This window comes from Taeniopygia guttata, chromosome 2 (genome assembly GCF_048771995.1).
Source record: "Taeniopygia guttata chromosome 2, bTaeGut7.mat, whole genome shotgun sequence".
Lineage (NCBI taxonomy): Eukaryota > Metazoa > Chordata > Aves > Passeriformes > Estrildidae > Taeniopygia > Taeniopygia guttata.
The window spans coordinates 117888344-117903278 of record NC_133026.1 but is presented as its reverse complement, the minus strand read 5'-3'; the positions used below and the strand labels follow the sequence as shown (position 1 = coordinate 117903278).

The window sequence follows — 14935 nt, the reverse complement described above, 5'->3', positions numbered from 1 at the left end:
ACATGACTCACAAGTGTTTTAATATGTGACATGAGAAAGAAGAGTTAGAAAAACTATACAGATTGTGAATATGAAGAATAATATACAGCTGCAGGCTTTCTCCCTGTTATGTGATAAAGAAACATTATTGTCCTGTCAAAACTTTACTCATTACAAAAATAGCACTAATGTTGATGATACATAGTGGGTAGACTTTATAGACTTTTTGCAGTATATTTATTCCAGTGCATTTTTTGGTGTACACTGCAATGGGCAATTCTGTTCCAGCTTTTCCTTCCCAAAACATGTGATGCACATGAGGTATGGCAACTCAGGGTCATGTAGCTCTACAGTGAGTTGAAATAGTGCTCTGACCTAATGAAAACTAAAATTGTCAGGCTATTTAAATGCAGTGCCTTGGTAGCTGTTGTGTAAGAAGAGTGCAGATATGCACAGACAGTGGAATAGGAGGCACCACTTTTTTTGGTGGTCACCCTCAGTTAGACTGGATTAAAGCACATTGGAAAACTGTCTCTTTAGGAAAGATACTGTTTTTAGTCTGCTTAGGTGATTATTTGGTAAGCAACCAAGCTGTTTTTATGTTAATGGACCTTTTCAGCAACTTGTACCACCAGTTTTGAGCATGAAACTGATTCACATAGGTTGTGGGAGGAGGTGCCAAAGGGTGGCGCAAGGTCTTTGAAAGTTATGCCCTGCTTGATTAAACTAAATACACACGGCTATTCTCTTGTAACTGTTTAAAGATAAAAATAAAAAGCCTATTCCCATTCTTTGATAATATCCCAAGAAAAAAAAAAATTTGGATGTCGCTGGAAGTTTGCTGTAGATTTAATAAAGGATGACCCTTTATTATCTAATGGGGGAAGCAGAGGATTTACTGCTGTAAGAAGTGAGCTTTTCAGCCACATGTTAGAAAATAAATGCTATTAAGAATGACTGTAGTTTAGTTATCCTTGGTAATGTGTGACCTATATGTGTGTCACCACTCCTCAAGTACTGAAGCAAACTGACAGTAGTCTCAACTTGGTTTAGCAAATAGAAGGATTATTATGGAAAATCCAGTTATAAAACCCCAGTGGATTGAGTTATTCTGAATTAATTTTAAGCAGAATAAGGCCACTAGAGTAGTTTCTGCTTTTGTATAGATTTACCAGTGATTCTGTATTTGAAAATGTCATATCTAATAAACTGAAGGAGCAGGTACTAAGTCTGACTGAACCAAGACAGGTTGTGCATTCAGGTTTCTAAATTTACACCAGTTGCATATTCCTGAATGGTATATTGTGATCAGGGCTGTGGGGAACCTGTAGTTCTAGTATTAGTGCCATCTAAAAATGGCTAAAAAAGAAAAAAAAAAACAATAAGGAGCAGGAGACATAATGACCTTTGAAGTGCAGATATAAAAGTAGAGAAACACTTGGACAGGATTTGCTGCGAGTCTGTAGCATATCAGAAAATAGGGCATGGGAAGTTGACAACAGATAACTGTTCATTTCCTGTATTATCACTCTTCAAAGGAGTTAGTCATCTAAAGTTGAGGCACGCTACCAAAGTCAGTGTTTGTGACTTCTGAGTTTTGACTTTGTGTGTATGTACATGTAAATATTTCTCTGCGTGATTCAAAGGTTACTCCTCCATATTTTTCAAAGATAATGAGATTATGACTTCTCATGCCAAGGAAGCATTTCACTTAGTTAAAGGGTTTCAAGATTTTGTAGAGCACAACAAGGAGGATTTACAGAATTTCATCAACAGTTATCAGACTCAAAATGTAACTGCTGTTTGTTTGGAATGCTTCTTCTTAAATTAACCTGCTTCCTTGGTTACGCCATGGATACCTGTAAACATGAAGTTGAAGCAGTGTAATATGCTGGAATGGAAAGCAAGTGGGAATGTTCAAATATACTCCTGAGATTCTTTTATTTGTGTGTACAATAATTATTTTTTGTTATATAAATGCTAAATGAAGAGCACAGCAGTGATTTTCTTAAATCTGTACAGAACTTTGCTGTTTTCAGTCCCTGTGCCATAGCTGTGTGAGCTATAATATTACAGACAGAGTATAATGAAAAGTATAATGAAAATATGTAAATAACCCAAGCAAGAACCATTAGTTGTACAGATGTGTGAATAAGCTGTCACTGAAGGTCTGTGCTAAAGTCTGGACTCAGGAATTTTTAGAGGGAAGGAACACTCATGATATTTTACAATGGGTAGAATGTGCACAGGTAAAATTCATACTTTGATGCTATATTATGCTTGCACTTGCATCTGCATTTCTTCCAATCCCATTTTCCTTTAGGTTAGCTGGATTTAAACAGAGCAAAAGCTGCACCCAAAAGGCCTAGTACCACTATCAACCTCTTCTTGGACTCCCAAAAATAGGCTTCTTTTGTCTATCTTCTAGACACTGTGTTGAAGAGGGTTTGAGGGAAAGGAGGGGAGATCTCTGTCCATCCTGGAAGGTAAGATGGAAAAAGCTATTTATAGGATTTAGAGGAAGACATAATACTGTGATATGTATCTTGGGAATTCCTTTTAAGAAACAACTTCAGCTTTCATAATGAGTGGTTTGTTTTGCTGGCAACCCAAAATACTGATCATTTCGGTACTGTCTTCCTATAATGAATTTGCATACACTATTACTGCTTTTAGACAGTAATAATTTGATAATCTAGAGGAATAGATTAGTGTAGTGTTACACTAAACTTGTTTAATTGTTCTGTGCTGGTTTGAGATCCCAGTGAGGCTTTTTATAAAGCTTTCTTTTTTTTGTCTGTTTGCTATTGCATACACTGATATCCATTGACATTGCAGTTAGATGTATTAAAAGTTCATGAAGTTAATTACACCTCTAACTTAGAAGTTAATTTAACTGCTACAGTTAAAAATTAAATAGGACAGAAAAATACCATAATCTGAGTAGGAAAGTTCTCCATACCTCCTTAGTATGTTTCCTTACATTCCTTTCTAGTATGTAAGGAAACATACTAAAACTGGGGTAGTTCAGAGGCAATGACACAAAGGCTCTATGGGAGCAAGAAGAGGGGTCAGCGGAAGCATCAATAAAGTCTTGTGTGTGTTCTGGACACTGTCTCTTGGCAAATCTTAAGCTTTGTGGAAGATTTGTAAGTGGCTTAGATGTTAGGGATAATGTTTGGGTGAAAGCAAGTGCTAAATTTGCAGCATGATTTTTACATAAACTTACTGGTTTTTCTTAGGTGTATGGACTTAGCAGAAATAGCCCACAGAGCTCATCTCTGGATTATAATTTTTTTAGGATAGTGGAGCTTGAGTTGAAAACAGTGTGTCTCTCCAGTTCCATTTTTTGGGCTCCTTAAACGTAATTATTTTAGGTATTTTCCTGGAGTCTGTTAGTGCCTTTTGGGTGTTAGTACTTCAGCTGAATAGACAAGAGACTTTTCAACACTGCTTGAAGCTAACAGATATCCAGAAATGGAGTAAGTTTGAGATATTTTCTAAGAAATATATTCTAATACCCCAATTCAGGGAAGAATGTACTCAGCATGATCTGTTTGGAATTTCTTCTCCTTGATGGAGAAACTGGTTTTTTTTGTTTCTGTCATATTTATATGGCTTTACTACGGTAAGTTCAAACTTGGTACTTTTTAAAATTTAAGCTGTTACCATATGTGTAATTATCTTACTACATAGTTGGGAGTATAGTTTATTAAAGTTATCTTCAAATAAATATGGAATTTCTAATTTTATAGTAAAGAGTTTTTGTATACCTTGAAGTGGAGAAGGACATTTTCAGTATTATTAATGAGGGAAAATACAGGGTCTTTAAATCATTTAGTTGCCACAATATTTTGTATGATACTGGAGATGGTCACTAGAATCCTTGGATTGAAGAATGCAAGCAAAATCAATATTCATGTTTTGATTTCACCTATTTTTAATATAGATAGCGATGTAATTGAAATTAATCTTTACTGCTTGTTCCTTGGATCTTATTCACCTTCTTTGACTTGAAAGAATTGAATGAAAATTGCTTTCTTCTCACAGTAGTTTTCTATGGTGTAAGTCATGAGAACTCCAAACATTGACTCGTTTCCTTGAATTATTGCAGCCTGTGCTGCTTTGGATAGTTCTACCTTCTGATTACCCAAGATAGTTACAGTTGTTTAAAATGCCAGTGCTTTCTGTCTTGAATTCATTATATATTTAATAAGCTTTTATTCTGATGCTTACAATGAGTCTTAGGCTTTAGATGTGCAGATCCTTGTGGAATTAAGAATTATGCATGTGTTTCTCTGGCAGGTAACATTAGTTGTTTAGAATACAGTATTTTGGGAATGTAATACATACTTGTTCTTGAATACCGTTCTGATGCAAGAATGGAAAAACAGAATGAGAGATGTGTTAAATAGTTTCAGATATGTGGGGTTTACCTACCATCATATTTTATAATGAACTTGCAAAGTATTTTTCCACTTTATGGTAAATAGTTTGCATTTTTCACAATAGCAAGTTCCATAAGAATTCATTTTCCTGTAATCTAATGTACAGTTTGATGTTGATGTCATAGAACTTAGCTCAGTGTAGTATTCCCAAAGATAACATTTTAGTTATTCCTTACTTGATGAGAATGTTATCCTTGACTTCTGCCAAAGTACCACTCTAGAATATTTCTACTTCATTTAGTATGACAGTGTATTTAGGTAACCAGAAGGAAATAATACCTAATGTAACCTCTTTGAAATTTAGGTTATTAGAGATGATCTTTGATGTACTTAAGGTTTAAATCATACTTTGAATTGGATACAGAAGGTAAACAGTGAATTATTCTTAAACTGGAGTTTTACTCAGTATTATAATCCAGTATTGCCCACAGCACCTACTTGACCTGCTTGGCCATTTTGATGTTGCTGTTTGGTGTTACTTACTGTCATTAAAAGTGAAATTTGTTGATTTTATAGTGCACATGAGATTAGCTGATTATAAAGTGTTAAAGGAAGAAAGGGAAAACTGGAAGCTAGTTTGGTTTTTTATACTAAAAACTGTGAGCAGTCTGAAGAGAATAATGAAAAGTGTTCAAATTACATGTTAAAAGTAGTGAATTGAAGCTGGAGAGGTGCGAATGAAATTATGGATGCCTGTTGTGGTTTGTCTCTGGCCAGCAACTAAGCCCTATGCAGCCTCTCATTGTCTTGTATCAGAGAGCTGGAAGGGTAAAAGCGCAAAAACTTTGGGTTGATATAAAGACAGGTTAATTAAAAAAAAAAAAAGAAAACAGAGAGAAATGACAACAAAAATAAAACACAGGAAATGTGTGATGCAAAAAATTGCCGTAGCTCACCACCAGGTGACCAATTATCAGTCAGTCCACAGGAAGCAACAGGCAAACTGCACACACACCCTCTGCCCCTTACCCCAGTTTTTTATTGCTGGGCATGACACCCTGGGGAATGGAATACACCCCTGAGGTCTGTAGGGGTTGGCTGTAGTGACTGTGTCCTCTCCCAGCACCCTGGGCATCCCCAGCCTACTCACTGGTGGGTTGGAGTAAGAAGCTGGAAAAAGCCTTGACTCTCTGTAAGCACTTCTCAGCAGTAACTAAAACATTCCTGAATTGTCAACAATGTTTCCAGCACAAATCCAAAACACAACACCATATACAACCTACTGTGAAGAAAAATTAGCTCCAACACAGCCAAAACCAACAACAAAGGTCTTAGATGTTTTCAGAGATTTCTTTAAAATTATGATGATCTGTAGAAGTGTAGATGAAATGAAAAATTATGTTGAAACTAATGTACATTACTCATTTTGCCTGTTCGGTGAAATGGTTGATGCATGCCATTGTAAAACTGCAAAATAAATGTATCTCTTTGATCAGCTCTATCTTCAGTATGCAAGAGCTTTGTGTATTTCTATTAATTCTCATAGAGGTCATAGAATTCTATAAGGAGGTCTTCTGGAGCTGTGTGTGAATGGGAGATTCAGAGGGGGTTTATTTTGCCATTTCTGCTGCACTTCTAAATAATTACAATTAGTTCAATTTTAGGGCACATGATTTCAGTACCATAGAGTAATCTGAGCTATTTTTAATAGTAATTCTGTGTTTACATCACAGAAAATACAGAGGAAGCTGTTGTCCTTCCCTACAATTTTTATCCCCTGTTTTAGCATATTGCATCCTCTTTATTTCTTCCCTCCCAGAATGAATGGTGATTCTGAGATAATGAGCTTTTCCGGCTCTGAGATCCTCTATTGCAGTTTTGGTTGTATGTTTGGAGAGAGGGAGAGCAAATTAAGGAATGTTGTCATGCCTAGCTTCATCTTTCTTTTCTAGCTAATTTTCAGTTCTGCAAGGATTACTTTTTCCCATTGACAAGAATGCATCAATAAGTGTTCTGGTTCATCTCTTTTCAACAGATGATCTTTAATGCTAGTTGTGTAGCATCAGAGTTGTTAATTACCTTTATTATAATCTGGTTTTCTGATGATTATGCTTCTTGAATTTTTGTATGCTTCCTACTGGATGTATTTGATACATGACCATGAGATTGTACTATGACTAACTTGTGTTCTGGTGTTGAGAGCAGAGGCAGCAATCAGACAGTGAAAGAAATTAGGTTGTCTCTATTCTCAAGGGTAAAAGTGAAGTTCAAGTCTGCTGTTTTACCTTATTCATACTAATAGTATCATATTCTTCTCTGCAATTACAAACATTTTAGTCTTGTAAAAATAATTGATGTCAACCACAGTAAGAACTTTATTAAACAAAGGTTATAAAGTAAGTGGTTTCACATTAATAGACTTGGGCAATGCTGCTTGAAATGGTAGTAACATTTAAATAGAATGATGCTTGTATAAGCTTTTTACCTCTGGTCAGTTTTGTTGGAAACAGTAAATTTGGAAGCCATTCAGTTTTGTCTGTTGGTTGATGATGTTTGATGGACTGACTTCAGAGTGTCTTGGGGAGCAGAGTTCCTGGGTGTGAGTGCTGAAGTGGGAGGTAAAATAATGGAAGGTATGAAGATGCTGGAAGGGACAAAGAGAGTTTCTTCTCCTTTCTGTTGGTCGGGAATTTGTCTTCAAGTGAGTAAAAGTCGTAATGTCATAATCTGGAAGGAAGGTATACTTTACTGAGACATTGCTGACCATGAGTCTTATCACTGCTATTTACTGAGGAATGCTTGGTGTCTAGAATATGGAATTATTTTCATGTCTTGTCTAGTCCTGGGAGTAGCTGTTTCTGGGGTGAACCAATGACCTGCTAACCTCTGGGGCTTAGTAGGAGTAAATATGACCATCAGTCTTACCAGAAGATACAGACTTTAAGGTGATGTGCTTTCCATATGTTCAGTTTTCTTAATGTTGGGAAAGTCAGTTCTTAAACATATGTGCTACTAGTGATTTGTGATAAAATACCAAGCATGAAAACCTGTGTTAGGTCTGTGAATCAGTATGACCATGTGAAATGGTAAATGAAGGACAGGATGCAGACCAAGTGTGCTTTTGCTGTATGGGTGCTCACTTAGAAAGATTAATTTGGTGTGTTTTTTGTCAGAATCAATCCATGCCACTTGTTCAAAAAATCAAAGTATATTGTTTGGTTTAATTGATTATGGTTTTGCATGTTTGAGCAGGACTTGATATTAAAATATATCTCCTGAGATTTCTTAAAAAACACACATACACATTCATTCTTGATCCTGTACAGTTTATTTCAAGTATGTATTTCTTCAGCAGTGGAAAACCTAGGCTTTATGAAATTTTCTATGATTTAAGCATGCAAAATGACTAGAGAATAGACAAGACTAGTTTTGACTCAAAGATGTTTCCTAAAGTTAGTTCCAGTAATTTAAAACTTATTTTTAATTTATCCAAATAAATGAATTGTTTAAAAATTACTGAAAATGTTTGCCAACTATTCATCCTTCTGTTATAATATATTTTAAAATAGTATGAAATAAAGGTGCTACAGACTTTTTTCTTCTCCCTTAGTCTTTGCCATGGTATCTAACACTGTTTAAAACCAAGGGTGGTAATTGGTCATTCAGATTTCGTGTAAGAACTAGCAGTGGTGGATTGTTTGGTTGTGTTTCTGTATAATCTGTATTTATCAAGCAGCATATATTTTATATCCTTTGTGGGTAAATTAATAGTTTGAATAATATTTGTGTTTTCCTTATTATTCCTATATACATCAGCTGTGAAAAGAGCTGGCCAGTGTTTTCACAGAAGCATTCCAGGGGCGTGATGTTTATCTGGCATGACTGGATGCAAATTTAAGCATCCAGTTTGGAATACAGATTTGCAAAGTAATTATGATATAGTTTACAATCAATGCCAGTGGAGAGTACAGGTACTTATGAAATGGTAAACATGTATTTTCTGTTTTATAACAATCCTGGTTTCAAATGTTTGCCTAAATAGTTTTATTTTCCAGTAGTTTTCTGTTATTTAATTTTATATATTTGCTTATGATACCTTTTCTATAACTATGCCTTTGTTTCATTTTACAGAGGAAATAAAGGCTGAAACAGAAAAGCAAAGGTATGTGATAGTTCATCGTATTAAGTGATAGTGCTTTTAACATCTTAAAATGTGTACCATGCTTATTCTGCACGGGGAGTATGGGCTCTCTCTGAAAAGCATTTTCTGCATATTTTGGGTGGTTGATGGTATCTGGGAACATACCGATAGTGCGGCTTTATGTGACTGGCTGTTCTGGTGCAAGGCATAAGGCTTGGGAGAAGCAGCAGAAGCTAACTTAAAGGGAGCAGGGTGGTACTCTGGCCAGGGAGTGTAGGAAATAGGGATCAAAGTTGTAAAAGATCTTTGTGGATGGCGCAGAAATTTCTTTCAGTGTATGGCTGGAAGAGCCTTGAAGTAGATTCAGAGAAAGGGGAAGAATGCAGGTAAAAGACTTGAAGTGAGTGATCAGAGGGAGGAGATTGGGGTGAGGAAGTGGGAGTGAGCAGAGAACAGTAATGTAACTGGCAAAGATAGTGTCTGGAAAGGACCTTGTTAGGGAATAGGTGTAGATTTGTGAAGACAGCTCTTCTACGGGTGATGGTAAAGCCAAAAAATTGACATTCAGCAGTCCTTTGTTGTCAACCAAACTTCTAAGTATTGCTAAACTGTGGGATCTGTTATTGGCATTTTGTTACATGTTCCACAGGATCATCTTCCTCATCTCAGTGTATGTTCCTAACTCCGAGTCAGGACCATGAGGTGAAGACTGTTCATACCACTTTTTGAGAGAATTGGTTCAGTGGGTGAAACTGAGGATGAAAGTGTTCTTAGGCAGCTGGGTGCTGCTTGGGGATCTCTATCCTGCCCTGTAACTGAATTTCAGCATTCGGCAAATCATTGCAACCACAGCTGTCAAAGTTGGATGCTAATGATTTCTGCTTCATCTCCTGGATATTTGAGCAGAAATCTACCATTTTGGTTTGGAAAATGGAATCACTTCGAGCTGTAACAAAGTCTCTGGGAACTTTGTTTCAGAAGATGTAAAGGAAAACCTAATATCAAATATGCTGAAAAATTTAGTCTTGCAGCTTGCTGAATTGGGCGCATAAAACTTAGTAGGTGCATCTGATTGAGATTGGGCTTTGCTTTCCCCCAGCAAAATAAAGTCAATACCTTGAGCTCATAGTAAGATTGTAAAAATAAATATTTATGAAATTTAATATTTATGTAGTGTTTGGAAAATGTTGCAGCACTACAAGATTGTCTCAGACAGAAAGTAATAGTGTAAATTTATAATTGGTTTTTCTTAGAGTGGTATAAATAAAGCAGAAGTCCACATTGTGAAGCATGATAAGAAAAAATGCTTTATGTTAAATATTCAGTGAGAGTTATTTGTTCTGGGCACTGAATAAGGAAAAGTAATATCCGGTCCTGTAGTTAAATACCATGCTAAAACTAATGAGACCACAGAATTAAAATCATTTATACAAATATGGTTGAGCCATTTCTGAACTTCCAGTGCACAATTTCTGCCCTGTGAGTATCTGAAGCTGTGATTTTTTGGGGGGGGTAGAAAGAGTGTGTCTTATCTTCTATAGGCAATTTTAAAATAGATTTTGGTTTCTTTGGTGCTGTCTTTATTTTGACAGTAGCCTCTTGCTACTGTGAAGGCTTTGCTGGGCTTGGAAATTGTGAGTGGACTTCTCTATTCTTACTGTAGAGTCAAATTGTTTAGGTGCAGTAGAAAATACTGTTTTTCTAGGCCCTAGAATAGAGAAACTTCTTTGTCTATTAAATTATTTTCAAGTTCTTACTTCTGTAATTGAGATTCTAATGCCCTAATAAGGGACTTCTAATGATGGATCTTTAAATTTTTCCAGTCCCTGTTCAAGGTAACTGATCTCAGTTAACCTGGAATAACCTGAAGAATAGAAAATTTCCCTTTTCCAGAAATTTTGCATGGAAAACATCTCCTTTTGTTCTGCTGTTTGTTTTTTAAACAGAGCTGGTATTTGGTAGTGGGGTGGAGGGGAAGGGAATAGAAAAGTATAAACTGATTTATGTAACCATTACACAGCAAATGCTTCCAAAATAATTTCCCAAATCCATTATTTGATACATACCTTAACCTTTCTCTATGGCTAATACATACATATCAGCATATTTCATAATTCCCATAATTTGTAGATGCCTTGGTGGAAGAAAGTTTTGGGGATAGTTTCTGGGTTCAGAAACAATTCACTGACATTAAGAAGTCCTTTTGAGTTTGTCCTCTCCTCTCCCTGCTATCGCCTTCCCTTACATCATCAGCAGTGTGATGAGCTTTACTGAGTTGCTTTTCCAGAGACAAATGTGCATCATCCTCCATATTTGATATCCTGCTAATTTTAAAATAGCTGTCAATTAAGAGAATTAGGAGATGCTTGAGGCTTATTTAGTAGCTTGCTGTAGCATGGGTTCTTCATTTTTGGAATCTCACCATGGCCTGCTCCTTGTTTTGTACAATTGTGGGTTTATTGTCAGAAACAATCTTGTCACAAGACACAAGCAATGGATAACTGCCCTTTCATCAGAGTAAAGCTTTTATAGGAATATTGGAGGCATTCAAGAACATAGAAGAATCATGTACTTCCTCTGCAACTTATCTGATTAGGGTGTTGTTCAAAAGACCTATGCTTCCAGCAAAACAATACAGAGCAATAAATAAAAGTTATGCATCCAACAAAAACAAACAAACAAACAAACAAAAAACCCCTCTGGTTTTCTTCAGGAAAAAACTGTGTAGGGATAAATTCTTAAATCTTCAAAAGAGATGTAGTCAGTAAAAAGTAACATCTTAATACTAATTACTCACTCTTAAGTCTTGAATTTGGGTGCCCTTTTTAAGCAACCTAAACAAGATCTGTTTGAATGTGGTGACAGATATAATCTCAAGGACAATCCAGCCTGCTCCTTGAAAAGCTGAAGCTAATTTGTATTGATTAGTTTAAGGCCCGCTCCATAATGCGTGAACTGCAATCATGCTTTGGATTTATAATAAACTCTTAGCAGTTTGTTCTTCTACTTCGGGAACATGAAATTGAGTGTATTCCTTGAAGCATCTGTTTTAATTAACAATGCATGGGAGCTGTATTAGAATGCAGTTGTTCTACCAAGATCTATTTGAATTACTGCAAGAATTCTGTAAGCCTTCACTACAGAATATGACATTTTGCTCTTTTTTTAATACTGCTTTTCAAGCCTGTGTAAGACAGTGTAGTTTACCTTTTATGTAAAGATATCTATGAGTGCATGAAAAAGGTTGGGAATGCTTTCTATAAAGGTGATGAGCTCATCTTGCTTTGACTCAAAGCAAAACTGCATTGATGGACTCAAATTAGTGAAAAATGACCCATTCCTGATTATCCTTTTGTGGTATTAATGAGCATGACCTTTCTAAAGGTGCTGTGATCAATAAAACTTCAACAGCTCAGAATTTTCTTGCTTTTGTACAGTTAGTAACTTCAGATAATTTACCCAAATGAGATATGTTGCTAACCACTCAACTCTTAAATTGAATGGTGTTACCTGTAGCAGAGAATGGGATAAAGGTTTGGTTCGTTTTTTTCTGTTAGTTTGTTGCTGTTGCCAGTCTAGCAAGGAGAGTCTTGTGGTATTTCAGAGGAAGCAAGACTTTCTGCTTCTAAACCAGCAGGTACCACTGGATAACCTCTTAGTGGGCAAGTGGGTCAATCTGCCCGGTCCACAAAAGAGCCGTGAATACTTCATGTATTAAGAATACGTCATGTGTTAAGAATACTTTGCATATTACTGTTGTTAGAAGGTTTTGTTTCCTAATGTTAATTTTCTTGATATATTATTTCATTCATAAACATTGTGGTGAGAACGATATGTGTGATCACTTTACAGTATTCTAATACAGTCATTCTGTTTAGTCCCCCTCATGGAGATGCAAAGTCTGGCTCAAGCACTCTTCCACCTGTGAAATCAAAGACAAGCTTCATTGAAGCGGACAAATACTTCCTACCATTTGAATTGGCATGCCAGTCCAAGTGCCCCAGGATTGTCAGTACATCTCTAGATTGTTTACAGGTCTGTATGAAGATGAGTTTTAACTATCAGCTGTAAAATCCTGTTGCTTTGGAGGGGGAGTACAGTTACATGTAATAAATAATGTCACAGGATTTTTATTATTTTACTCAATTGCATGCACAACCAAATAGAATGTGTTTCTCACAAAAGATGAATATATGCCTTATTCATTATTTAGTGTATGTGTGTGTTTCTTTGTATATATATGTTTTACCACAGTTTCCTGGTTGGGTTATTATGTACAGCAGCCTATTTCCATGTATTTAAATGTGTGTTGAGCTAAGGCAGCAGGTATAGCATTAGAAATTTAATTTTATGCTATTTCTAATTGCAGTAAAATACTTTCAATTCGGTATGTCTAGTCTCTCAAAACTCTTGAGACTCTTGTAATGTTTTCAGAAGAAATTCTGCAGTGTTGTATTTAGCCATTCACTCCTCCAGAGCAGCCCAACAGTGAACTCAGTTTACAGTCACAGGCACATATGTGCTCTCATACCATGATGCTACTCTGTGTACCATGGGAATTTGAAAATACTCTTGTGCCTAAAGTGTTCAGAAAAGGATTTTACTAATTTCACAATAAATTTCACTTCTAGTATTGAAGATCTCGGGAAAACAAAGGATACTAGAACATGTAACACTAGAAGAAACTCTAAAAAATAGAACACTAGCTAGTAGCTCAAATAGAAAGCATCTGCAGGTGGTTTATCTGGTATAAAAAGCATTTGTATATTGACTATATATGAAAACTTAGAATCCTGTTTGTTTTAGAACATTAACTGCTGAACAAAACTAATGTTAAACTTGCTGGCAAACTTTGCATAGCAGTTGATGACTGAAAATGGAATAAATCTAGAGGATATGTAAAAAATCATTGATGTTTTATGATACATGGGGTAAAAGGTACTTTGGATTATTTATTCTATGCAAGTTAGATCTATCAAGTGAATTTATTTATTGTAACAAAAAGCTCGCTTAATTTTTTAAAGCTCTTATTTACATGGGTTTTTTTCCTCTCTCCAGAAACTTATAGCATATGGGCACTTGACAGGGAATGCTCCAGACAGTACAGCTCCAGGAAAAAAACTAATTGATAGAATTATCGAGACAATATGTGGCTGTTTTCAAGGCCCTCAAACAGACGAAGGGGTTCAGCTACAAATAATAAAGGTAACATGTTTAATACATCCTGTATTTGTAGTGGTGGCAGTAGAAAGACATACTTGACCTCAGAGTTTAAAAGCAAAAGTGCATAATTTGTAAATGTCATGGTAGTGTTAAAATATTTTCTGTTTCTTGGAGATGGAGACTCCTTATTCTTTGCCCCTCCCCTAATTTCTTCCACTGCATTTTGGGTGAGCTCATGGTTGTGGCCTTGAGTCTTGTACATAGAGCATTGGGTGAAATTCATTCACAGCAGACCTGTGGAGCCTCTAATTGTGAGGAATTGCTGTCAAACAATCCTGCACTAACAGTGGGAGAAATGGTAATTAAGCAGCAGATTTTAAAATCCATTTTGGAATTTGTTGATGAAATACAATTAGACCTGGCAGTTGGACATTACCATGGTAGCTTTGTACTGCTGTGTCATACACTTTTGCTTGAAGGAGGTCCAGGGTTTGTTTCCACAGCTTATATAAATGTTGCATGTGGAGTTCATACAAATATTTCTGGGAAACCTGTTTTCTGATTGCAGCCATTAATTATGGGTATTTGTTTCAGGAAATTACTATGCCAAGTACTAGAATTTAGCTGCTTAGTGGAAATGCTGTACCTTGTTCCTGTAAGAGCAGTCTTTGAATGGCTGCGATGGTGAACAGCAGTGAAGAATACATTTGAAGTTAAGCGAAATGGAGTGTTTGTTACCTCATAATCTTGTGTATATGTATCCTTGAGGCATTGGCATTTCTTGCAGATTGTATTTACTTGTATTAATGCAAAGAATGTACTTTGTTCTTCTCCTTTTCGTTACTCAAACCTTCCCTGTTCTTTTTTGGATGCCACTTCTCCTGCAGATAGTTGTTACAAATGTTGGTTCATGCTCCTGTTTTCTAGATTTGTTGTGTTGTTTTGCCCATGCGTTTAAGATGTTTTCCATCCTGCAGAGGGAATTTTTTATTGATTTAAACTTTCAGTGGCTGAAAGTATTATAACTCTCTCATTGTAATACTGTCTCTTTGAATGCTTTCTTATTCCGATCCTGAAGGTGCTTTAAGAGCTAATACTCCTCTTCAGGAGAAGATTCGAGGAAGTAAATTCTTCAAAAATTTTAAAGTGCATTAAGTGTGTACACTCTTTTAGTGCCTTAATTTTTTCACTGTTTACATGTAGCTAATTGCCATTTTAGAGTAACTGGGAAAGTGGAGAGTTTTGACTTCGACTTTCACTTGAC

The 14935-nt window shown here is 36.0% G+C and overlaps 1 protein-coding gene across 2 annotated transcripts in view; it reads left to right on the top strand.

The window, feature by feature from the left end:
• ARFGEF1 (ARF guanine nucleotide exchange factor 1) overlaps window positions 1–14935 on the top strand; it is a 92479-nt gene that overhangs the window by 18858 nt on the left and 58686 nt on the right. For both annotated transcript variants that reach the window (XM_002197592.7, XM_072924719.1), the window contains exons 2-4: window positions 8499–8529; window positions 12387–12543; window positions 13567–13713. In XM_002197592.7, coding sequence (XP_002197628.5) covers window positions 8499–8529; window positions 12387–12543; window positions 13567–13713 — 335 coding nt within the window. The remainder of the gene's footprint in view (window positions 1–8498; window positions 8530–12386; window positions 12544–13566; window positions 13714–14935) is intronic.